General features: G+C 39.6%; 1 protein-coding gene across 2 annotated transcripts; it reads right to left on the reverse strand.

The window, feature by feature from the left end:
* Nucleotides 1-3,117: 3,117 nt before the first annotated feature.
* Nucleotides 3,118-20,781, reverse strand: LOC113032298 (diacylglycerol O-acyltransferase 1-like). Of its 2 annotated transcripts, XM_026185124.2 has the most exons (17): nucleotides 20,396-20,781; nucleotides 19,205-19,295; nucleotides 17,337-17,377; nucleotides 16,905-16,990; nucleotides 11,902-11,954; nucleotides 11,295-11,400; nucleotides 8,537-8,665; nucleotides 8,214-8,282; nucleotides 7,977-8,080; nucleotides 7,613-7,651; nucleotides 7,476-7,517; nucleotides 6,931-6,975; nucleotides 6,473-6,585; nucleotides 6,016-6,081; nucleotides 5,530-5,617; nucleotides 4,656-4,718; nucleotides 3,118-4,189 (listed from the first exon to the last, which is right to left on the reverse strand). In XM_026185124.2, the coding sequence occupies exons 1-17, from the start codon at nucleotides 20,635-20,637 to the stop codon at nucleotides 4,040-4,042; spliced, it is 1,527 nt and encodes a 508-aa protein (XP_026040909.1). In that variant the 5' UTR covers nucleotides 20,638-20,781; the 3' UTR covers nucleotides 3,118-4,039. The 2 variants fall into 2 exon arrangements, with proteins under 2 accessions (XP_026040909.1, XP_026040910.1); XM_026185125.2 differs by lacking the exons at nucleotides 3,118-4,189; nucleotides 4,656-4,718 and adding an exon at nucleotides 5,009-5,175 and having other exon boundaries at nucleotides 20,396-20,771.
* Between the last annotated feature and the right edge of the window lie 3,639 nt (nucleotides 20,782-24,420).

A 24,420-nucleotide genomic window follows, 5' to 3' on the forward strand; every position in this document is an offset into this window, starting at 1 on the left:
AGAATTTATTCGTAAATTAGGGTGGAAAATAAGTATTTGGTCACCTCAAACAAGGAAAATCTCTGGCTCTCACAGACCTGTAACGTCTTCTGTAAGAAGCTTTTCTGTCCCCCACTCGTTACCTGTATGAATGGCACCTGTTTGAACTCATCATCTGTATAAAAGACACCTGTCCACAGCCTCAAACAGTCAGACTCCAAACTCCGCCATGACCAAACCCAAAGAGCTTTCGAAGGACACCAGGAAAAGTATTGTAGACCTGCACCAGACTGGGAAGAGTGAATCTACAATAGGCAAGCAGCTTGGTGTGAAAAAATCAACTGTGGGAGCAATCATCAGAAAATGGAAGACATACAAGACCACTGATAATCTCCCTCGATCTGGGGCTCCACGCAAGATCTCATCCCGTGGGGTCAAAATGATCATGAGAACGGTGAGCAAAGATCCCAGAACCACACGGGGGGACCTGGTGAATGACCTGCAGAGAGCTGGGACCAAAGTAACAAAGGTCACCATCAGTAACACACTACAACGGCAGGGAATCAAATCCCGCAGTGCCAGACGTGTTCCGCTGCTGAAGCCAGTGCATGTCCAGGCCCGTCTGAGGTTTGCCAGAGAGCACATGGATGATACAGCAGAGGATTGGGAGAATGTCATGTGGTCAGATGAAACCAAAGTAGAACTTTTTGGTATAAACTCAACTCGCCGTGTTTGGAGGAAGAAGAATACTGAGTTGCATCCCAAGAACACCATACCTACTGTGAAGCATGGGGGTGGAAACATCATGCTATGGGGCTGTTTTTCTGCCAAGGGGACAGGACGACTGATCCGTGTTAAGGACAGAATGAATGGGGCCATGTATCGTGAGATTTTGAGCCAAAACCTCCTTCCATCAGTGAGAACTTTGAAGATGAAACGAGGCTGGGTCTTCCAACATGACAATGATCCAAAACACACCGCCCGGGCAACAAAGGAGTGGCTCCGTAAGAAGCATTTGAAAGTCCTGGAGTGGCCTAGCCAGTCTCCAGACCTCAACCCCATAGAAAATCTGTGGCGGGAGTTGAAAGTCCGTGTTGCTCGGCGACAGCCCCAAAACATCACTGCTCTCGAGAAGATCTGCATGGAGGAATGGGCCAAAATACCAGCTACTGTGTGTGCAAACCTGGTAAAGACCTATAGTAAACGTTTGACCTCTGTTATTGCCAACAAAGGTTATGTTACAAAGTATTGAGTTGTATTTTTGTTATTGACCAAATACTTATTTTCCACCCTGATTTACGAATAAATTCTTTACAAATCCTACCATGTGGATTCATGGATTTTTTTTTTTTTCACATTCTGTCTCTCACAGTTGAAGTGTACCTCTGGTGCAAATTACTGACCTCTGTCATCATTTTAGGTGGGGGAACTTGCACAATCGGTGGCTGACTAAATACTTTTTTGCCCCACTGTATGCCTTCTAATTTGGTAAATGTTAAATTACTGTCTCCTAATCTAATTATTACAAACCTTCAAATTGTACACTAACAGGTGAAAGAGAAATTAGTCACCAACTCGGAGATTGTCTTTTCTCATAGACTTAAATATCTGCCTAGTCTACAGAAATCTAAGGAGATAAGGCAATACAGTTCCACAGTAAATTAGTACAGCTCTGAAACATCGTCTTCCAAAAGCTGCTTCAAGTTCAGATATTTGCAAAAATTTCCACCATTGTGGAAAGTTTAACAGCGAGAAGCTGAGTGAAAGTTATAATTGATCTTAAATGATCTACTTTAAGTTGGGCCTCTAAAATATACACTCACTTTGTTACATACAACCATTCAACTGAAGATGAATGCAAGTATGTATGAGTCAACACACAGCAGCACATTTAGGCTTGACATAGTTAAAACAACCTTAACAAAACTGAAAGCAGATGGGCTACAGCAGCAGCAGATCACAGGCAAGGCAAGTTTATTTGTATAGCACAATTCAACAACAAGGTGATTCAAAGTGCTTTACAGAGACATTAGAAACAAGAACAAATAAAAAGCATGATTTAAAATTGATTAAAACAAGCAAATAAACTAACTAACTAATTAACAAACAAACAAACAAACAAACAACAGTATATAAAATCAAAACAGATAAAATCAGAACAGTAGATAAAATCAGTAGTTTAATGTAAGTTTTGAAATTTAAGCTTAAAGTGTGGATTTGGTGCTTTATTCAAATGCAGCTGAGAACAGGTGAGTCTTCAACCTGGATTTAAATAAACTGAGTGTTTCAGCTGATCTGACACTAGGTATCACTCCAGTCACCTAAAAATAGGAAACTGAGGCTGTAATTCAAGTCTGGATTTCCGATTTCCATGTGGATGACAGTCAGAATTTGGGCTTTAACAATATGAAAGCATGGATCCCTCATATTTTGTATTAAAGGTTCAGGCTGCTGGTGGTGTAATGACATGGGATAAATTTTCTCTGCACACTTTGGACGCCTTAGTACAAGGCAAGCACCATTTAAATACCACAGCCTACCTAAGCATTGTTGACTATACAACCAAATTATGAGAACAGTGCACACAGATACCGAAGGCTGCTTTTAGCAGGTAACGCACCCTTGACACAAAGCTCCTGTCACCTCAGACTGTTTTTTAAAAATTACAATCAGTTCACTCATTTGGCCTCCAGTTACCAACAGAGCACCTCTGGATTGTGGAGGAACAGGAGATTCACATCATTGATGTGCAGCTGACAAATCTGTGTCAAAAATCTCTGAGCACCTTGTTGAGTATTTGCCACAAAGAATGAAAGCAGCTCTGAGTGCAAAAAGGAGTCCAAACCAATGCTATCAAGGCTTTTCGAGTGTAAACAGGATGTGCAAAAGAAATTTTTTACAAAGTTAAAATCTCAACTTCCCTTTCTAGCAATATATTTACATATGGCCGCACGGAGGAAAGAAAATACATGAAGGCTATGAGAACGCTGCACTTGTCTTCTTGTTTTCTGTATATTTCACTTTCAATACCAAATATTGTCTATTTACTTTTAATCTTTTTTTTTAACTTTTAAACTAAAATGAGAAAGACCATGTTCATGCCAAAATGGGAAAAAAATCTAAATAACACACACTTCATAAGACTTAAATTAAAACTTTATTTTCAGACACAAAATGTAGTTTGAATTATCATTAGACGTTACTTGGCACTAGTCTGGTGTTTAATACAGCACATTCTGTAATTGTTTTTACCACATTAGTCGTTTTTGTTGTCATACAAAATTTTAAAAAAGTCAGTACAAAAAAAAGTGGTGCCGCAATTGATACATGGCAGCTTCTCAGTTAAAAAACACCCCAAACATACACACACAGACTTTATAACCAATAACCACAATTTGAAAGAGAAAGTTACATTAATAAAATCCTAGAAGTATACATTCTTCTTATGATCCTCCCCTCACAGTAAAACCAAACAGTTTAAGGCCCCTTCGGTCACAAAGTGAAAAATGATTGGATCATAGATCTCTTTCCTAACCAACAACAACCCTTTGAATCATGGTGTCATATTAGCATTTCATAGTGTTCAAGCACAGTGTCTCCACTGTGATTCACATGCTAAAGATAAGTAAACCCTTTATAGAAATAGAGTAAAGAAGACCCTGTGTCTGCTGTTCTCACAGTACCAATAACGACAAACTCACCATAAACATGAATCCCCAAACTAACCATCAGGTTTTTACAAGGCACTGAAATAAAAAAATCCCCTGAGTATGATGCTGTATGCTACATCACCTTTCTCCTTATGTTACAGTAGTGTTTCAAGATGGACATTTAACTATTTCTGCTTTTTCCCCCACTGTATTCTCAGCTTTTCCAGCAGGAAGACACAAAAGTCAGTGTGTCTAATGTAAACACACTACAACCACAACACAGTCGATGTGACCCGCTCATCCTGACATGTAGGAGTAGCGGACAATATGTGTTACCAGTGCTTTAGTTTAGTGGTATTTACACTTGAGTAAGAAAGATGTGTTGCAAGTTGTGTGAATATACATGTGTATTAGTCTCCCTCCTGTCTGTAGTGAATGACATAGTAGTCGTGGACGTACATGAGGACAGCAAACGGCTGACCGATAATGATGGAAATCCAAACTGCAGCGTTGCCGTAGTTACCACGCAGGAAACAGCCAACGAACCAGGCTAACGGAAGCTGGTGAGCGAATAAAACATCATTAAAAAAAGCCCACAAGGAGTAATCATGACATATCACTAATGACAGCCCTAATTAACCTAACTTTAATTTATTTAACTTCTTATTTCTTTTTGTTTGTAAATATTAAACCCAGAGAGACAGCCCATGATAGCCGATTATCATTGGTACATCAAACATCCCCCGCTACATTAATAAGGCTATTTATTAAGTTAATTATTTCGGGGTCAAACACTGACAACACCGCAAGATGTCCATCAACAGTTCAAAGAAATATCATAAAAACGTCTGTATTTTGACCCTCTGTATGACTTAGTTATATACAATGATGACATCTGGTCTCCATATAGCTTTGTTTTTCTTTTAGCATTTTTAAACACTGAGCAGGAATTCGCACCCATGTTACATTAAAAATTTCAGTACACAGCAGTTTGTGTCAACTGTAGCTGTATATTTATTGTCTTACCTGTGCCATCATGCCCATAAAAGCCCATAACCTGAACATCCTGAGGGGAACACTCACTAAGTACTGGCAGATAGGGAAACACACAGGGAAAGAAATCAGATCAGAATCATCAATATTCAGCTATAATTTCTAGAAATATGCTTGACAACTTGCACCACACTGATAAAGAGGTACAACACTGTGTACATTGTATTTTTTCCAGGTCAACGTGCGGCCATGTAAGAAAGAATGTTTTTCACAGCACTGTATGCAATCCTGTGAAAAACAAAACACACCCAATGATTCATAACTTGAAGCAGATAATTTCTGTATGACTTTATCAGTCATGGAGGCATTTTGAGCCACACTTATTTACAACATTGTTTCAGTTCATTGAGGTCTGGACTTTGACACCTTCATTCATTTCTTTTTCAGCCATTCTGTTGTAGATTTGCTGCTGTGCTTGGGACCATTGTCCTGTTGCATGACCCAGACACTGGTCACGGTCAGGTCACTGAATGCAAGCGCTCATGTCCTGTGGCTGCAAAACAAGCCCAAATCATCACCCCTCCACCACTGTGCTTTATATTTAGTATGAAGAGTTTGTGCTGATATGCTGTGTTCTTGTTCTGGTCACTTTGGTCTCATCTGTCTAAACAACATTGTTCCAAAAGTTTTGTGGTCTGAACCACAAAACTTCTGTAATGTCCTGAACATCAGTAAATGCTCCGGATGAGCGAAGAGGAAAAATTTCTGCTCTCATAGAGGTGCTAACACTTCTTTACTAGTTAACCAATCAGTGCATTTGATTAGCAGCACCTGGTTGCTACTTTTTTCCCTTTTTGAATGACAGTGAAAGCTCAGCAGAAAAAGCAGTTCTGGTCTCTATTCTTACCTCATGGAAAAAGGCTGACAAGAAGAAGACAGCTGATTGGCTGAACATTTTGCTGAATCCTCTCCTCAGAAGCGGCTTGTAAAAGTGGCTGCAAGACACAGAAGAACAGATATAAAAATGTGTGAATACCTACATTCAAATCAGAGAGATTATTCTGAGAACAAATTATATTTTTTCAGTAAACTAGAATTTGTTTACCGTGTGTACTACAGTAGACCTGCTGTAATTCTGTCTCTCTAAGAGAAAATACACTTTAGAAAGCACCGCGTTCACTTCATCTTGTTTAATAGAAATGTATTTGCTCCTGTTGCTGTATTTACCACCGCTGCTTATTCAATTATAGCCAGATGAATCCACTTCCTAAATACATCAGTGTGCCTTGTTAAGCGCATCCCGCTGCATCAAATTCACCGCCGTCTCCTGTGCCGAGTCCTATAATTTAATTCCTCCCTTCTAATGTCCTACTGTGTGAATAATTCACTTTACCGTAGACACCACTTGTGCACTGGGATGTTCCAGTTCTGCCAGAAATATGTCACCGACTCCGAATTCCTATAAAAAAAATAAAATAATAATAAAAAGCCATCAAACAGTGTGCTGGATTACAGCCTCTAAATAATGAATTTAAAGCAGCTTGATTAATATTGATAGACATAAGGAAATCTGTTTTCATGAGAAAGGAGGAAATAAAAGCAATTATTCCACAGTCCACTGACTGACACCTATTTACAAATATTAGAAATACACAAACTGATTCATAAGTTTACTGCTTTGATTATACAAATGGCATTGATATAAACCAAATACATTCATGAGAATGCACATAAATCCGCTCTCTTATGCACACATGCAGTTATTAGCGCATGGAGCTACTCTGAAAAAGTGTTTGAGCACAGTCCACCACACCTCATAAAAATCACAAACAACACAGACAAAAACTTACCACCAGTCTTTGTAAAACTGTCTGTCACCAAAGCGCAGCAGCTCAGCTGTGAAGTTCAAAGATGAGTGGAAGAACCAATAGAAAAACATCAGCCAAAGCAAGTGATTAGGAACCTGGAAAGACAAGTTCAAGTCTCGTGAACAAGAACAACACATGACCCTCACCCAACATGCTGCTGCATGCTCAGTATACGCAGTAACTGTTTACAGCTTAAATATAAATTGGCATATGCGCGCACACTACATGCATGTATTTGCTTTAATGATGACTGAGAAGTTGCACTACAGTTGTAGCATGATCTCTGGTCATAAATAAACTGTAGCTTTATACTGCAAGTCCAAAACACTGACAAGTACAAGAACTGGAAATTAACAGTTCTGATCTCTTGCTTCACATTTTTATCAAAACTGGAGCTCTGTTTTGATGTCACGGTGCTTAATGTTATAGTGTTTACGCACAGCCAGTCGCAGGAGTCTCTCAGTCATCCTGGACAGATCCATGTCCTACAGGAGAGAAAACACGAGGCGTGAATTGACAAACACACAGTAAAGGTCGTTACACACCAAGCACATTCCTAAAAAGTGAGAAGAAATTCATGCATTTTTAAATCCGAACTTGTTGCATAACTTCAATTTCATGCAATTATCACGAGAATGCAGCAGCAAGGAGGATTTCCTCCACTGAGCCGACTGATCTGGAACGTTGTCTGAGGTAAAAATAATAATATATTATAGTTTACTATTTACATGTTTTTGTAAATTCAACACTTGTGGGAGCTTTGAGCCTAGAGCGCACTTGTTGCCAAATGCTGTGGTCTGATTGGTCAGATCTGAGCGGAAAATTGAGCTTGGTTGCAAATAAGGTTGAAAATTTGCAAAATTATGCAGCTGGTGTGAACGTTACAGAATTTATTTTTAAGGCACAAAATACTTGAACAGATTTTACACATCTGGTTTAAAACCACTTCACCCTTGTAGCGTCTGTCTCATTTTGCCTGACTTACCTCTAGTGGTTTCATTGAGCTCTGAATGATGGGAATCATCCACTGACAGAAAGAGAAAAAAATACTCAAGCTACTTTAAGACATGAGCTGCAATGTACACATTTTAAACGGTGATGTTTAGGTTTATCCGACTGTACCTGCTGAGTGAGTCCAACTAACAGCTGGGTGAAAAAAAGCTGAGGAGAAAGGCACAAATTGATAGAGTGACATTATTTCAGTGATATAAATGGCCTTTTTTCAGTTCCACTCTTAAAGGATGCACCTGTTTGTGTGACATGTTGGGATTGTGCCCTGTGTTGTTGATCAAACTTGTACATACACTGCATCGTATCCATAACCCAATATTTCTGCAGAAATATGCCACCTTTATACTGTGATCTAGCACTTAAGCACTTTTAGGTGATACTTCTAATCGTCTGAGTGTGTGTCTGTGCTTACTTTGAACACACAGCTACACTAAAGGTGTTTAATGGGTGATGCTGACATGAGATATTTCCTCACCATCTCAAAGAGTCTCCTTAGCAGGAAGCTCATGCGAATGTTTGGAGAGCGGGGGAAGTTGAGCTCATAGCACAGAGTTGGCGCAAAGATGAAGTAGTACATGTCTACAGAGGTGGAGAGAAAGTCAGTGTGTTAACCAGAACATGTGACACAGTAAAACAGAAACAGTGGTGCATCACAGAAACACAATCAACTCACATCCCAGCAAACAGTAATGATAATAAAAGCTCTGAGTACCTCGGAGGGTGAGGTTGCCAGGATAGCACACTTTGCGTTCACCTTCATAGAAACGCTGTTCTGACGGGCCTGTACCAGACATAAATAAAATTTACACCATTCATGTAAGTTTCATCAGAAAGCTGTGATGTCAACTATCTGCCAGTAGATGTCACCATAACAGCACGAGCGATATACTGAAACCTCTTTCTGGGTAGAAACTAAATCACATTAAAAGCCATTTCGAGTATAAAAACAAAATGATAATGTATATTGCTTACTTTCTTATGATGTCAGTGAGTGTAAAATATAAATCTAAATAAGCATGCGTATGTGTGACTTACAAGACAGTGACCTGGACAGTTTCTTTGCCTTCATAGTGCTCAGCTCTCTGCACCACAAGTTGACATCCTTATAGGAGTACAGTTTAAGTAAGATAATGGTGTAAGTACCAAGTACGAATAAACCACCAACTGTCATGGGGAGAGGGAGAAAAAGAGGTAAGGATTAGCACTGTGGATAAACTAATGCAGAAACATGTAATTAGCTCATATGTGATCTAAGAAGAAGATGAGGAGGAAGATATGAGGGGATGCTAACAGTAAGGAAAAATTAGCGAAGAAGAATGGATGAGGACATAAAAACTAAAAGAACAATGCGAGGAAAAAAAAATTATGGGATGTACGTTAGAAGCAGAGCCAGGGACAGGATGGAAAACAGAGCAGAGAGGTAGGAGAGTGAAAAAGGAAAGGAGACAGACAATGAGAGGCTGTCATTTGATCTGGAACAAACAGCTGAATAAATCATCTCAACACAAAGTATAAAAGCAGTCTAACTATGCCAAGGACATTATTACATAGTCACCATGTTGTTGTTGTTTTTTTGAGAGAATGTGCACTCAGAAACCCGTGCCAAAGTTTGTGCTAATTGGCCAATGAGGAAAAGCTGATTTGAAAGGAGATCAATAAACATATTTAGTAAATTGCAAGCGCACGCTTACACCAGCTTGCCTACCAGGGCTTTATCAATAGTCACCATATGCTTGATAGAAAGGGATCAAGCCGGACAGAGAACAAACACGCACACGTATACGTGCACAAACACTCAGAAACGCACAAACAAAAACTGCCTGTTGTGCCAGCAGGGTGAGGAGGAGGTCAGCACACCTGGCAGCAAACCATACCAGATCTTATCCATTAACCATCTGTCTCTCTGGCTCAGTGTGGCTCCTAAACTGCTAGATTTTCTTCAAGACAGTGACTCAAGAGATAGGAATCGTAAAAAAATAAATAAATAATAAGCACACAGAGGCGAGCCTGAGTGGGGAAAAACATGCCAAAACCAGCCCCCTCTCAGATGTGGTGTCGCCTAACGCTGTACTACACTATGCAAAGAAAGCTTTGACAGCTTTATGCATGCAGTTTCTGAGTCGTCGTTTGATAAGCTGAGTAAGAGCGTGCTTTAGAATATTAGAGGGTGGTTTACACCTGCTTATAAAAATACACAATGTATGTGGCACTGCACTTTACACCATCTATGTGGACGTCTGAATATCTGTGTGATTTTTATTTTTCAGTTTTTCAAATTCGCACTGTTATCAGAAACACTGCTGTAAGGACACTCAAACCCAGGTGCACACACTTAAAGCCATGATGCATTAAAGGACCAATCCAAAGCTTTGGAAATAATGAAATGATGTCAGCAGATAACAGTAAAGTTTAGTAGTATGTTACCAAATTTGATTGAATATCTATAAATGTGTTCTTTTTCTCCGTCTGTCACACAGACACACAAAATTAGCTGTGTTTTGTAACAGGACGTTGCATTTACATGATAATTGACAATGTGACTATGAAAACATCCCTAATATATGCCCCCAAAACCTAATATCAGTACGCACACATATTCGTACATACACACACCTGCCCTCTGTCAATTGTCCTTCCTGTGCGAACAGCAGTGCAGAGAAAACAGACAGACAGATGGACCGACTCCTTTACTTCTACACCTCCCAGTGAGAGAACAGATGAGATGAGGGAGGAGAAGAGGAGAGAAAAAAATAACCCAAAAGGGGAAACAATGACTTTCTGGGATAAAATAAACCAGCCTTACATAGGAAACTCCCAACATGGATGTCCTTTGATTGATTTAAAGTCAGAGGTGTGCTTACTAAAGCTTGAAGAGTAAAGGACTGGTGCTGTGCCAAAACAACTGAACTAAATACATTTATCAAGTCCATGACATAAAACACTCCTACCGTGGAACATTTGTGGATTAAGTGACAAATGTGACCTTGTCGGTGAAATATTTGTCAAGTTCGTTACGTGTTCCAGCTAAAACTCTACACCCCGGTACAGGCTAAGATTTTACCGTAGTATAAACCAGTCAGTCGGCGGAAACAGTGAAATTTGGATAACCACCACCACCATCAAGAAATTTGCGATGACACAGCAAATTATTGTCATCAAGCAATAACATTTCAGTAGATGCAATAATCTATTGTTTTTATACAGAGTAATGCACATTAATGTGATTGTTTCATGGTAAAAGAAAAAAAAAAGTGCTTAAAGAGTATTTCTCATTAAATTTATGAGGACTTCTGTCTACTTGTCTTTCCTGTAAAAATACGGCGTGCTGTATTCCCAGTTCATCATGGGTCAATCATGTTGCGTGTATGATGAAGACAGAAGGTAGTGAACCTTGAATAACCCTGCACAGCAAGCCACACCCCTTTCCATTCCTTTCCTATCCTTTCTTCTCCTTTCCTCCCCTCTCCTCTCCTCAGAGCCAGCTGGAAACAATCCAGTCATGACCAACTGGTCCATTACCACTAACCGACTCCAATTATGACTCTGTATCAGAGATGCCTTTTACTGCACTGCCGAACTGGCTGCGTGTTTCTGTGAAGGGCAAGGAAGTGGATGTTCTCTTAATCTTTATTACCCTTAAATTATTTTCTACATTGTAAACTACGAGTGAACGGATAATGTTTTGGCTGCATAAGAGATGAGACCATTTTAGTAAATTATTTGTCGCAGTAATGTACAGTTGTTAGGAACAAGATTGCAGGGAGGACAGTTGAATAATAGGGAAACATTTTACCTGAGGTCATGGAGGGAACCAATAGGACCACTGCTGCAGGGAACGTTAGCAGAACGGCCATGTTAATGAAATGGACCAGAAATCCCACAAGTTCACTGAATGAACCCTGTGTCCAAAAAACAAACAAACATAGGAACAGCAGGAGTTTTTTATCTTAACAATGTATCCATTTCTACAAAACTGCCTCCGTTTTGGTCGCATGCTTTTAGCCTTGGGTATTTACTGGTGACCTAATTCTAAAACACTGCCAATTATTACAGAAACTAAATGTTTTAACCATTTTTTACTTCTCACCCCACCACAGATCACATTTTAAGTTATTCTGGCCTAGTTAAGTTAAAAAACAACAAAAAACTGTTCCAATTCGTGCCAAACAGGCAGAGCATAACTGAATGTGGCCCAAATGTAGATGGTGAAACTAATTTCTCATTTTACCATTTCACATTTGCAGATGCAACTGGGGAGGGTCAGCTCCACAGTCAGCTTTAGAGAACAGTTTTAGGAAAATAATCCCACCCGAGACTTGGGAAAGTGCTCTGAATTCAGCAGTCCGGTTAAAATTCACACTGCTCTCACGTTTTAGTGCAAGCAGGGTTTCTCTCCTCACCTTCGACAGCTGCCTTTCGGTATAGAGAGCCACCAGAATGAACACATTGGACACTGTCGGACAAAATGAACCATGTCAGTGCTGATGCTCAGTGATCATTTTTTCAGCCTGTATTTACACTAGGGAGCTCATGAACTGAAGACATTTTGGCTCCGAAAACACTGGTATTCAGCAGAACTCCATCATTTTAGTCAGTGACTTCTACGTTTTAAAAGCAGTGCTGAGAGAATATACCAATTTCATGTTTTGACTGAAAATTTCCTGAAACCTGAGCAACATGGTGTCTCTCACACACAGACACACACAGACTTTCACATGATTAAATAGCAACACCTGATGAAAGAAATGAACCGGCAATAACAGAGCATATGTGTTTCACAGCATATACCAACTGCTAGACAGCTGAGTGACTAGACCAGTCGATGTGTGTGGAAAAGCTCTCTCACACACACACACACACACACACACACACACACACACACACACACACACACACACACACACACACACACACACACACACACACACACACACACAAAGAATCACATCATTTTTTATTCTTTATCTTTTGTTTCCTGCACAGTATATCCATCTCCATATTCAGTGTCTGCTGCTCTTTTGACAACTTGTATGATGTGGAGGTTATCAAATAAATGAGTGTACTTTAAACTGTTTACTTGAATATGTAAGATCAAAAAGGCCATGGAGCAAATGACTGTGACAGAAAAATCCCAAGTGAATCAATCAAGTAACATAATCAAGAAGATTCTTTAGTGAAGCTTTAGAAAATAAAATAAAATAAAAAAGAAGATATTCTACAGTATGATTTCATATCAACACTTCAGAAAGACAGGTCTAATTTTGGGATGTATGGTACTGTGCAAAAGTCTTGAGCAACACCTCATTTCTTTTTTACTTTGCTTCCAAGGAACTAGACTTCTTGTAATTTTTAAAGTGGTGTTGAGCAATAGTTCTCAAGGCTTTCTGAGAGTCTTTGAAAGTTTTCCTTTGGATACTGTCTGCTTTTTCACTCCTTTTCAGTCCATCAGAGGAAGGTTATTCTTTTTTTGTTTATACCGTAAAAAAGCACCTAACTCAAGGGCTAAACCAGTGTTGTTTCAACATAGAAAAATTAGAAAAATTATATATTTAGGCCTTTTATTACTTGCAGCCTCTCACAAAAATCACACCATTTGTTCCAATTTTATTAGGTGAAACTATGCAAAATTACAAGGATAACATGGTTTAACAGGCATAACATAATATTTTTGCAGCAACGAGGTGATTCCCAAAGAGCTACCAACCAAAATCTTGGATGATATACAGTGTTTCATATCACTTACATCAGATGAAAATCTACTTCTGTCTCTGCATCTACCTGTATCAATATCTGTTTCAGTATCTAAAAGTTATGTTAAGAAATGGGGAAAAAAAAAACATCCAGCAAAGACTTGACAGAGGACCTGCGAGGTACATCTGGACCTTCAGATAATCCATCTGTTTGTTGAAGCCTCAGAAATGGTTTCAGTGGGAGGGTGACCATCAAGAAGACATTTTTAAGGAGGGAAATGGGGAGAAATGGCTGAGGTATGACAAATTACACAAGAACTGGACTGAAAATTGGTGACAATGGGGTTTACGGAGCGATGAGTCCAAATGTAAATTTTCTGGTTCAAATTGTTGTCAGTATGTACAGATCAGGACCAAGGTACATCACTGACTGTCTATAGCAGGGGTAGGCAACTCCAGGCCTCAAGTGCCAGTGTCCTGCAGGTTTTAGATCACACCCTGGGTTAACACACCTGAATCAAATGATTAGTTCATTACCAGGCCTCTGGAGAACTTCAAGAAATGCTGAGGAGTCATTTAGCCCTTTAAATCAGCTGTGATGGATCATGGACACATCTAAAGCGTCCAGGACACCGGAACTCAAGGCCTGGAGTTGCCTACCCCTGGTCTATAGTCATAATACAGAGGAGGCTCTGTCATGGTTTGGGGCTGCATTTCAGCCAGTGGTGGAGACAATGATCCAAAACACAAAATGAAACAATATCAATCATGGACTGGCCTCCTCAGAGCTCAGACCTCAACATTACTGAAGCAGTGTGGGATCATCTTGACAGAAAACTGAATAAAGGGCAGCCAACATCCACAGACGAGCTCTGAATGGACTTCAACAAATCTGGAGAACTATTCCTGAAGACTACTTAAAGAAATGACAAGAAATCTTGTCTAAGAGAGTTCAGGCAGTGATGAAGATCACGTTGGTCATGCTAAAATATTGACTTTCAAGCTTGTTAGAATTGTATAAACTCTGTTTTTGGGGGGGTTCATCATGTGATCATCAACAGTGTCACCCTTGATAACTGCCATTACGAATCAATGTCTTTAGTCATTCAGTCACATGGTTGTTTTCGAGTTCGTGGTATACACGGCACATCAAAGACAGGAAGGAGGAAATGCGCTGCAGGCACAGCAGAGTCTATACAGTAAGATTACTGTGCACAAACGAAAGCAATTAATCAGCCTGTAGGCATCACTTCATCAGACCTCACAATACACTCCCATTATACTCATCTTTAAATGCACCTATAGGAAGGAAAAAGAAAAGTATGGAGTCAGGAAACCTGTCTTCTAACTAGGCTGCGTTTAACATAAGGACAACTCACGCTTTCAGCAAATATGCAAAGGAGAGTGTCGCAAAGGATAACACAGCAAATTTTACAAAGTACTGTGAGTGTATCAAGATCATTGGTGCTAAATTATAAAAAAGTTAAACAATTTAATACATTTAAATAAGGATCTTTATTGCTAGGACAGTTTTCTTTGACAATTTTATTATTGCCATCGTTGTCGTTGTATAATAATAAGAACAATTCACAGAATAAGAGACTTTTAAATGCAAAGAAGAGAAACCAGACAAAAGAACATCTGAGAAGAGCCCAAATCTTATTCCCTACTGCTTTTTCTTTTGCAAAGCATCTGTTGAGCCTCTTTGCCAAATACCAACTACTGTATTGTGCCCAAACTGCATGAAACTGGAACAAACAACTCAATTTAGCACCTGTTAGACACACAAACCTTTTATCTGGTGCCTTCAGGTATATATTGTAGAAGCAATGCACTTACTACAGCAAAGTAAAATAACATTTATCACTCACAATAGAGTTTTCTTAATGTCTAACTTTCTTTCCAAAGTTTGCCCATTTTGCTGGTAGGCTTCATGAAGTGTAGACTGTGTTTGTGTGTGTGGGAGTGTGCGTAAGTTACTGCAGTGACTCTCTGAATGCCCTCGGGGGATAGGCTGCTTTACAGTCCATGCCACTGTAAACAGACTCCCATCCTCACCTGCCTCTTACCTATTGTCTGTGCAGTCATTTGCCTTAACTCCATCCATTTCTCTCCTCCTCCCTCCCTTTCCCTTCTCCGGTCCCGAGTTGATGCAGCACTTTACTCCACCACTCTCCTGCTCTTTCTACCCCGTCTCTCTCTGCCTGTTCTTGTCCTGTTTTCCAACCATCTATACAAATTTACTTACTTAACTTGGCTTCCATTAAATCCTTCCTCCTTACTTCTCTTCTTCATCCCTCTCTCTTACTCCCTCCTCCTCTCTGCAGGAGAACACCAGTGTGCAGTATATAGGGCAGGTGAGTGTCCCTCTAGAGACACTGAAAGCTGCACTACTGCAGACCTTCACTGCAATATATACTATAAAAGTAAGTACTCGGAAAACAAAAAAACTGCATGTGTTCGTCTTATAGCAGGGTAGGCCTTAAAGGAAGTGGCTCTATAATCAGTTTTAAATGTTTTTTCCACCTAGTTTTCTGAAACGTTCTTGCTAGGTCGTTCGCAAATCGCAACGAATTACTGAAACATAAAAGAAAATACAGTACATAAGGCAAAAACAGAGTCTGTATAATTCTAACAAGCTTGAAAGTCAATATTTTGTTTATTCTTTATCATTTTTATTCCTCTCTTAAACAAGAGTCCTTTCAATTTCTTTAAGCAGTCATTCAGGAATAGTTCTCCAGGCTTCTTGAGGACATTCAAAGCTCTTGAACGTTAGCTGCCTTTTGTTTTAAAATTGTTCCGTTGTGTGTTTGACTGCTCTGGCAGTGGGTTTGGAATCATTCTCATGGTGAAAACAATGAAGCTGTTGCCAATCAGACACTTTCACGATGGTACTGCATGGTGGATGATAATCTGGTGGTACGGTACTCTTCTGTATACAGAAATCCATCAAGATCCCCAACACCACTGACTGAATTCAGCCCCAAACAATCACAGAGCCTCTACTGTGTTTTACAGATGGCTGCAGACACTCGCTGTTGTACCTCTCTCCTTACCTTCTCCACACATAGTGATGATAATTTAAGCCAATCCATTAGTTCGTTGCCACTGATTTTCTATTCAGTTCTTGTGCAATGTGGCGTGCCACAGCCTTGTCTCCCAGTTTCTCCTCCTTATGACTGACTTCTTGGCAGACACCCTTCCCGTGAGACCTTTTCTAATAAGCAGTAGATCAATAAACTTAAGGTCCAGATGGATCTATCAGTTTCTGTTTTTGTCCTATAGCTTAAGGGCAAGACTTTCAAACATTGTTCATTTACTGTAGGTAACTTTTTTTGCATGACCTGACATTTACACTTACATATCACACTTTTGTCCCCCACTTGTTTTGGTGATAGGATGTTATTACGTTTCTAAGGATTTTATTTTAAAACTGGTTCTTTGCTAAATTAAAACTTTCCCCAGAACATGTTCAGGTACAAGGAGTGGACTGAAAATGAGTGAAAAAAGTCACCAACCTTCATACAACCTGGAATACTACTGCTTAAGATCACTTAAAATTGGTCATCCTGGTCTTGGTTATACAAGCATTTCGTGCACGTTTTGTAGCTGAGATTTTTATGTTTTTTTAAACCCAGAAATAATATAATCAGTGTAAAATAATATTGAATCATTTCCATTATTTTGAAGTGTTACACAGAAAATATACCTACCAATCACTAGGCAAGCTGCTGGCCAGCTGTAGGGATCATTCAGAAACAAGGAAACCACCTGAACAGGATCGACCAAAACACCGTACCTAAAAAAACAAAACAAAGAACGATGGCCAAAAGAAAAGCCAGGATCCAAATTAAGACAGGTGTGTTTTTACAGATCTGAGCTTCAATGTAAGTAACAACTGATGCAGCAGAAAACTGAGCGCTGGCTCAGTTTTCTGCTTCATATATAATATTTTCCACAGCGGTTATTTTAACTTCTGAGAGGAAAAAAACCCCACAAGTGTAACAAATGACATTATGACGAGATGAGTTACATGAACCTCGTGTCACATTTAAAACACCACCCTCATTAATGTTAAGAATGGCACATTGGGTAAAAGTAGTCCATGAAGCCTTTTGAAATAATAGCTAATAAAACATTCTCACCGTAAGAGGTTTTCTAAGAAGAGGCGCGCGTTGCTCAGTACCTGTAACAAAAAGACAGACAATGATAAATATTTCTTGCACAACAATCCTCCTTACACTGTTCTCCACATGTACATTTATTTCATGGTTCTCATTTTAAAGCCTTCAGCTTTAATTGAATTGCCTCATCGTTCTGTATCACTCTCTCCTCCATGGTCGTCTCCTTCTCTTGCTCCCCTCTTTTGCACTCCTTGCTGTATCCTGTCCGTTTGCTCTCCTCAGCTAAATGGATTGTAATATCTTATTACCAAACACAAAATCTCTGGGTCTGTCAGAATGAAGGAAAAACCTCCTATAATGAACACAATGATTTGTTGGATTAGCGGGGTTCACCACCTGAATCTCCTCGTTTCCTGCTATAATTGGCCCATTCTCCCAAGCACGGGCGAGAAAGAACTGCAAAATGTGCTAAGCTTGACACTAACAGGTCAGTTATTTTATGGTGGATGTACACTATTCGACATCTCTAGAAAATACACATTAGCTAGTTAGCTCATCTGTTCACACTTCATCACAATGCAGTTAGCGTTGCAACGCAAAATAACAAATGTGATCTTCATCGTGTGAACAGTTTCAATGAAGAACTGTTTGAGGTTTCACTAAAAATCTGACCAATACTCTTGGAGAAGCAGCCATTCTTGTGAATGGGGAATAGATGAACAACAGATTCCTGACTATGGCTAAAGCTCATAGGGTTTTTTTTATTGATGAGTGAAAAATTATCTGCCTGAACTATTTAACTTGAACAAAATACTTTAGTGTCTTGTGTGTCTGTGTGTGTGTCTGTGGTAAAGCTGCTGAGCCCCGCCTGAGAGGAAACTCTGCACAAAGAGGAAATGAGTGGACAGAAGCAGCACAACAGTAATGACAGCAAAACGTGACTCTGCATATTTTTTTCCTCTTCACTTGGATGAAATGCAGTGAAAACTCTGCATTTTATCAGGATGAATGTTGGCTGAAACGCTGGTGACATTTTTATACAATCACCATTAGTACAAACAAGGGTCAGCAGAAGTGTCGGAGGTCATGCCCATATATCAGAAGATAAGTTAATCAGGGTCTTAATCCGGACAATCGTTTTGTTTACTATTTAATGCAATATTGAATTATCTCAGTGTATTAGTCTATGACAGTGGATGGTCTGTATCACAAAAGTCCATTACTATCTATACTAATTGCTAAACTGATATTAAGTCATATGCAATAAAATAAGATTTATCTTACTGAAAAAAATCAATAATCAAAAAGTCTAATTACAGGAAGTGTGGTTAGACAGATTGTTCTACTAATAGCTTGGAGGTGTCCACTTGACAGGCCTGTACTGCGAAGCAGGATATCATTGTATACAGGTCAGTTGGGGGCTAACACTGGGTTTTTGTATTATGAAGGTGGTTCCCATCTTACTGGGGTACATCACCGTGGTAACTTATGCTGCAACCCTAACACCATCGGGGCTGCAGCTGAAAGCAAGCTGATAACCAGTTTTCTTTCGACTGCTTATCCTGACTTCCATTTACTTCCATGTACATTGTAATCATAAAAATCATAATTTCATACAATACATCTGTCAAAAACACAAAAACTGACAATTACACCCACACTAAGAGCTGCTGGAATTAAAATTAAAGAAAAAACATGAGTGGGAAATAGAGATGGGAAAGACGCTTGGCTTTATGTCACTGGATACATGTTGGCCATGTTTGGAAATTCATTGAAATATCAACAAAAATATCATCTTATGTGCTCAAACAACAAAACAAGATTGTCAAATGCTTTTTTTTTTTTAGGATTTTCATGGTAACACATGTTTCCTTTTGTCTGTGTCTTACCAGCATTACCACACACCAGTTGAGGACTCCTCTGTAGTTTTTATAACCACTGGCTGAACTCAGCAGGGACTCCTGTGTCTTGTGACAGTTACTGAAATAAATCAGATGGATACAGTAAATGAGTGAGACAATTAAAAATGAATGTATTTATGTTGCATTGATTTTCATTCGAACTCTAGCTGCAACAATAGGACAAAGTTAAATACACAGTGAGATGCGCTAGGAGCTCTGTGAAGGTTTTTATAGTCCTGCAACAAACATGTCCTGTGTAAAACTAAGTAAAACCCAATCAACAGCTTGTAGAACCACCTTTAGAAACAAGAGCTTTAAGTAATCACTTCCTGTCTGTTTTTATTATTATCTCACATCACTGTGGGGAAATTTTGTCCCACTCTTCTTTACAGCACTGCTTCAATTGCTTGAGGTTTGTAGACATTCATATGTGCACAGATCTCTTTTACCGATGGCTGTAGACACTCACTGTTGTGCATCTCTCCTGACCTCCTCTGTACATACTGGTGATAATTTGAATTTCAAATTTGGATTCATCACTTAATTGAAACTGTTGCCACTGATTTTCAATGGAGTTCTTGTGTAGTTTGGCATTCCTCAGACTTTTATCCTCCCTGTTTCCCTATATTAAAAACTGCTTTTTGACTACACCCTTCCACCCAGGCCATTTCTGATGAGGCTTCAGCAATCAGCAATATAAACGAATATGCGAAACTTTTGCAAACCAAACAGTGTTATATCGGCTGTTTGTGTTACATAACTGGTCTGAGAAGATTAAGTTAATTCACGCCTATTCATAGGGTTCCCCTTTACACAGCCTCCCACGAAACAACCCACATTGTGCATTTTATTTATTGGAGACACATATACCCGATCTTAAAGTTCCTGGAACTCGGCCCAGCAGCACTAAAGAAGAGCGGGAGTGTAAGTATGAATGAATGAGTGACAACTGTGGAAAAATAAACAGGCTCTGGTCCAGATCGTCCCCCCACGACCCTGAACCAAGTCGTTACCGACAATGAATAACAAGGACACGTATCTAGCATCAAGAAACGCTAGATACAACATTAGCCGTTAGCTACGGGCAGCATGTTGTCATATCTTTCCTGAAGGAAAAACAAAAAACTCTTCCCACTTTCCTCAAACTGGGCAACACTTCAGTAAGTTTATCCAGCTCACCTCAACATGTCACTTATATCATTCCTGCGTTTCTTCTTATCGTTCTTCGTTTTATTCCGGCTTATTTCCAGTGAATGGTCATGTTTGTTATGTTCATTTTCAAAGCTAATGTCTGCGGCCACCAAGCTCTGACGATCCCCTTCAAACCTCCTGTTCATCGGCTGGAGAGTCGCAGCTCTCGCCACTGCGAGAGTCGCTCTTCTCCTGTGGGTTAATGCTTCGGCTGGCTTGTAGTCACCCATGATGACAGAGAGACAGCGATGGTATAGAAAAACCAAGTAATAACTCACAGAAGTCCACTTCAACCGTTCACTGCGGATAATAGCATGCTTGTAGCAACGGTGACACCCAGGCGTAGTAGTACAGAGAAGGGGAAGTAAAAGGGTTGCAAAACAATCCGCCCAAAGCTCAGATTTCAGTACAGTTCACACACACACACAGAGGTAGGAGTGTATTCATAACGCTGATGGTGAAAGCACTGTAACTTGTTTGACTGTTGCACACTGTGTGGCAGGTGAGTCAGAGTCTACTCTGAGGGCTTAGGCGGTTCATGGAAGAGGCGTAATGAGCTATTATCCGGGTCCCAAACAGCATGTAAGCATGTTAGAGACAACACAGCGCAGAAATGCGGGGTTTGAGCAATAATAAAGACATGTGATGCATACTAAACGCCAGCAAGACGGAAGACCAGCAGAATAACAAGTTGACAAAATAGTCCATCAGTTCATTCCCATTCACCACTCTCGAGGCTTTATTATTAGAAGATGTTAATTAGAGGATCAGTGTAATTTTCTTGTAGTTCATGTTGGGCAATTAAAAGTTGAGTTCCAAAATAATTAAGTATCAGCTAAAGATGTAAATGAACTTTTATTGCAAGTTTAAGTGCCAAACACGCGGCTGAGGTTGATTAATTTCAAGCCAGGGGTGTCATGTTTTGATGGGCATTTGGATTAAGAGTAGACTAAGCAAGTGTCTAGAAATTCATTTTGAGAAGGGGCTGGCGAGGTGGGACAATAGCATCCACATCTATCTATCTATCTATCTATCTATCTATCTATCTATCTATCTATCTATCTATCTATCTATCTATCTATCTATCTATCTATCTATCTATCTATCTATCTATCTATCTATCTATCTATCTTTAATTATAGTTATTTAGTCTTCTGTTTATTATGGTGATTTTTTGCTTTCTGCTAGCTATGTCTTGCTTGATCCCGTTCTATCCCCATGTTGGTCTGTGCCCTCTTTTAAGTGTATTCAGTTTCTTGCCAGATGTTTCCACTTTACCCTATTCCCTTTTGTTTAGACAACCGTTTGATTGTCTGTATTCCTTGTTGCGTTGTCCCCTCATACCCGTTGTGTATGTGGTAGCTCTGACCTGGCTCTGTGTTTATTTTTGTGTCTTTGTAAATTAGCAGTAATAAAAGTCAAATGCTTTCATGTCCTGTCTCCTGCATCCTGTACTATGAGTCCAAATCCTTCCTTCAGCACAGCGATACATGCTAAGAGTTAGACTGTATGATGAACAGAAAACAGAGAATCAGCACTGGTTCTGGTAAATGGACTGGTTCTTATATAGTGCTTTTCTACTCTACTTGAGCACTCACTTTATACAACATGCCTCATAAACCGATCCATATGAGTACTTTTTTCTACACCTGAGTGCTTTCTAACTAACATTTACACACATTCATACTCCAAAGCTGTGCCTGTATGGTGTCCATCTGTGTGATGAACTAAACTACTTCTGCCAAGGACAGACCCATGTGAAGGCTGAATGCTGAGTTTACCGCTAAAATCATCAATGTCAATGGGGAACTACAACAGTAAAATTAAACAATACTTCAGCGCAGTTGTTTCTGTGGTAAACTAGGATTGAGTAACTTCAAAGAAACACAGCTTGCAACATGTACAAGCTCAGCTGTGAAACCAGAGTGCACAAGACCCCTAATGCAACTTTTAAGAACCAAAGAAAGAGCGAGTGAAAATCAAAGGCATTAACCAATTTAATTGGACCGTGGAGAACAGTTCATTTAACCATGTCTGTGCCATATGGGTGAAAAAAGTGCTGTGATTGACTATAAAATGAAGAAGCACTGAATAAGTGCAGCCATGCTTTCTTTTATTAAATACAGTGGCTAGATGATTCCTTTGGGTGTACAAGGCCTATCCATAGGCATGCCATTGTTTCAAGCTGTGGTTGTTAAAGTGATGAATATCTCTTTTCAGTGATGTGGCACCGATGCCTAATCTAGAACCGGTTTCACGCATTCCCACTGGGAAAAAAATGCCAAAAGGCTGCAACTTGCCACCGACACCACAAAATAGCTGGGCCAGAAGTTGTAGCCACTTATATCAGGGTGCAAGTGATCAAGTGCTTCTGTCCACACTGATTTTTTTATGTCATGGAAACTGCACCAACTTTTCTTGTACCCTGTAAGTTACTGTACTCTTGGTGTAAAAGACTGTTTGAAAGCTTTTTTTTTAATGAGAATGCCCTTTCTGTCTGTTCTAGTTCAGTGTGTTTATCCATACTAAGGTGAGAGCTGATCAGTGGCATTGATTCGGCTTTATCAGTCCTTAAGGTTGTCTTTTAGAGTAATGAGCCCGCCTGCAGTTGGCGGGATAAGAGACCTTGGGGAAAGATCAATAAGAAACTTATGACTAATTGTTTTAACTCTCAAACTCCTGGACGAATTTGTCATAGACCTTTTTTTTTTCCCTTGGAGTGACTGTAAAAATATCAAAAGCTGCCCTGTTTGTGGATTATAAGCACAAATCCCCATTGCTTCCACTGAGTGTCTTTCCTAATGACTTGTAATAATCTTCCACGGGGAATGCTCTTTCTAAGGGGACATCTCAACAGTCTTAGAAAGTCCACAGCCTTTTCTATCAGCCTGTCATATAAACCAGTAGAGGGAGTCCAAGGCTTTAATCCCGTCTCTGTACTGTGGTGAGTCAGAAGCTTATTTGAGGGTTCCAGTTTAAGGCTGAGATTTGTGAAAACGTACATGTTAAACTCAGCACTAAAATATCAATTTTATGCTGTGTTAGTGAGTCAAACAGTATTTGTTTATTCAAAATGCATGAATGATTGTAAGAGAGATGATTTTTTTCCCCTTCTTGAAACATCACAAGGAGGGCTTTGTAAGCATGGTGAGAAATATGGAACTTGTTTAGCTTGGACCCAATGCCCTCTCTTTCCTGTAGTGCACTGAAGCCACTCTGTTGCGTGCAAGTTGACTAATGCTACACAGATCAAGTTATTTTTGATAACAGCCAGCCATTTAAAATTTAGAGAATAAGAGGTTTTATCCATGAATTATTCATGGTTTCTGTAGGGCCCTGAAAAACTCAGAGCTGAGAGAGGCAGGTAGAAACACAACAAATTTCTCCTCTCAATGACTCTCTTCTTGTTCTTGTCTTGCTATAGAAGCATGATTATTTTTAATCTCTTATCTATCTGAATATGAAAAATAAACCCATGTGCAACATTTTGGACTCCAAAAAAAACCAAGCAAGGGCTTTAATGTGCTTCTGGGAATTGGGGCTCTTTGCAGATTTTTCGTCAACATGAACTTCACTCCTTCATGGGCATTGCACAGGGGAATTATACTGAATCAGAAAAAAGCATTTTCTAAATTGTTGCAAGCAAGTTGGAGGCACACTATAATCTAAAGTGTTGTTTGTTGCTGCTTCAACGTTTCCTTAACTGGACAAGGTAGAATGAGCCTTTCCAAGACCATTAAAGTGCCCCAAAGTAGAAATAGCAGGAAAATGGAGTCCACATGCTCTTGGTTATATCTACCTAGACATGCTCTCTCTTGCATCACATCCATCAAATGTTTACATCAAGCTCTTTAACCATTCTGGTGCTTGCTTAAAGGTACATGGAAAAGGAAGAGTGAAACACTGTGTGACTTGGAGGGGAAAAAAGAAACGGTATAAGGTGATAGGTATGGAGATAGATGATAAATTTAGAGACAAGGGAACAAGAGAGAAAGGAGATGGGTGGATATAAA

This window comes from Astatotilapia calliptera, chromosome 11 (genome assembly GCF_964374335.1).
Source record: "Astatotilapia calliptera chromosome 11, fAstCal68.1, whole genome shotgun sequence".
NCBI classification, from domain to species: domain Eukaryota; kingdom Metazoa; phylum Chordata; class Actinopteri; order Cichliformes; family Cichlidae; genus Astatotilapia; species Astatotilapia calliptera.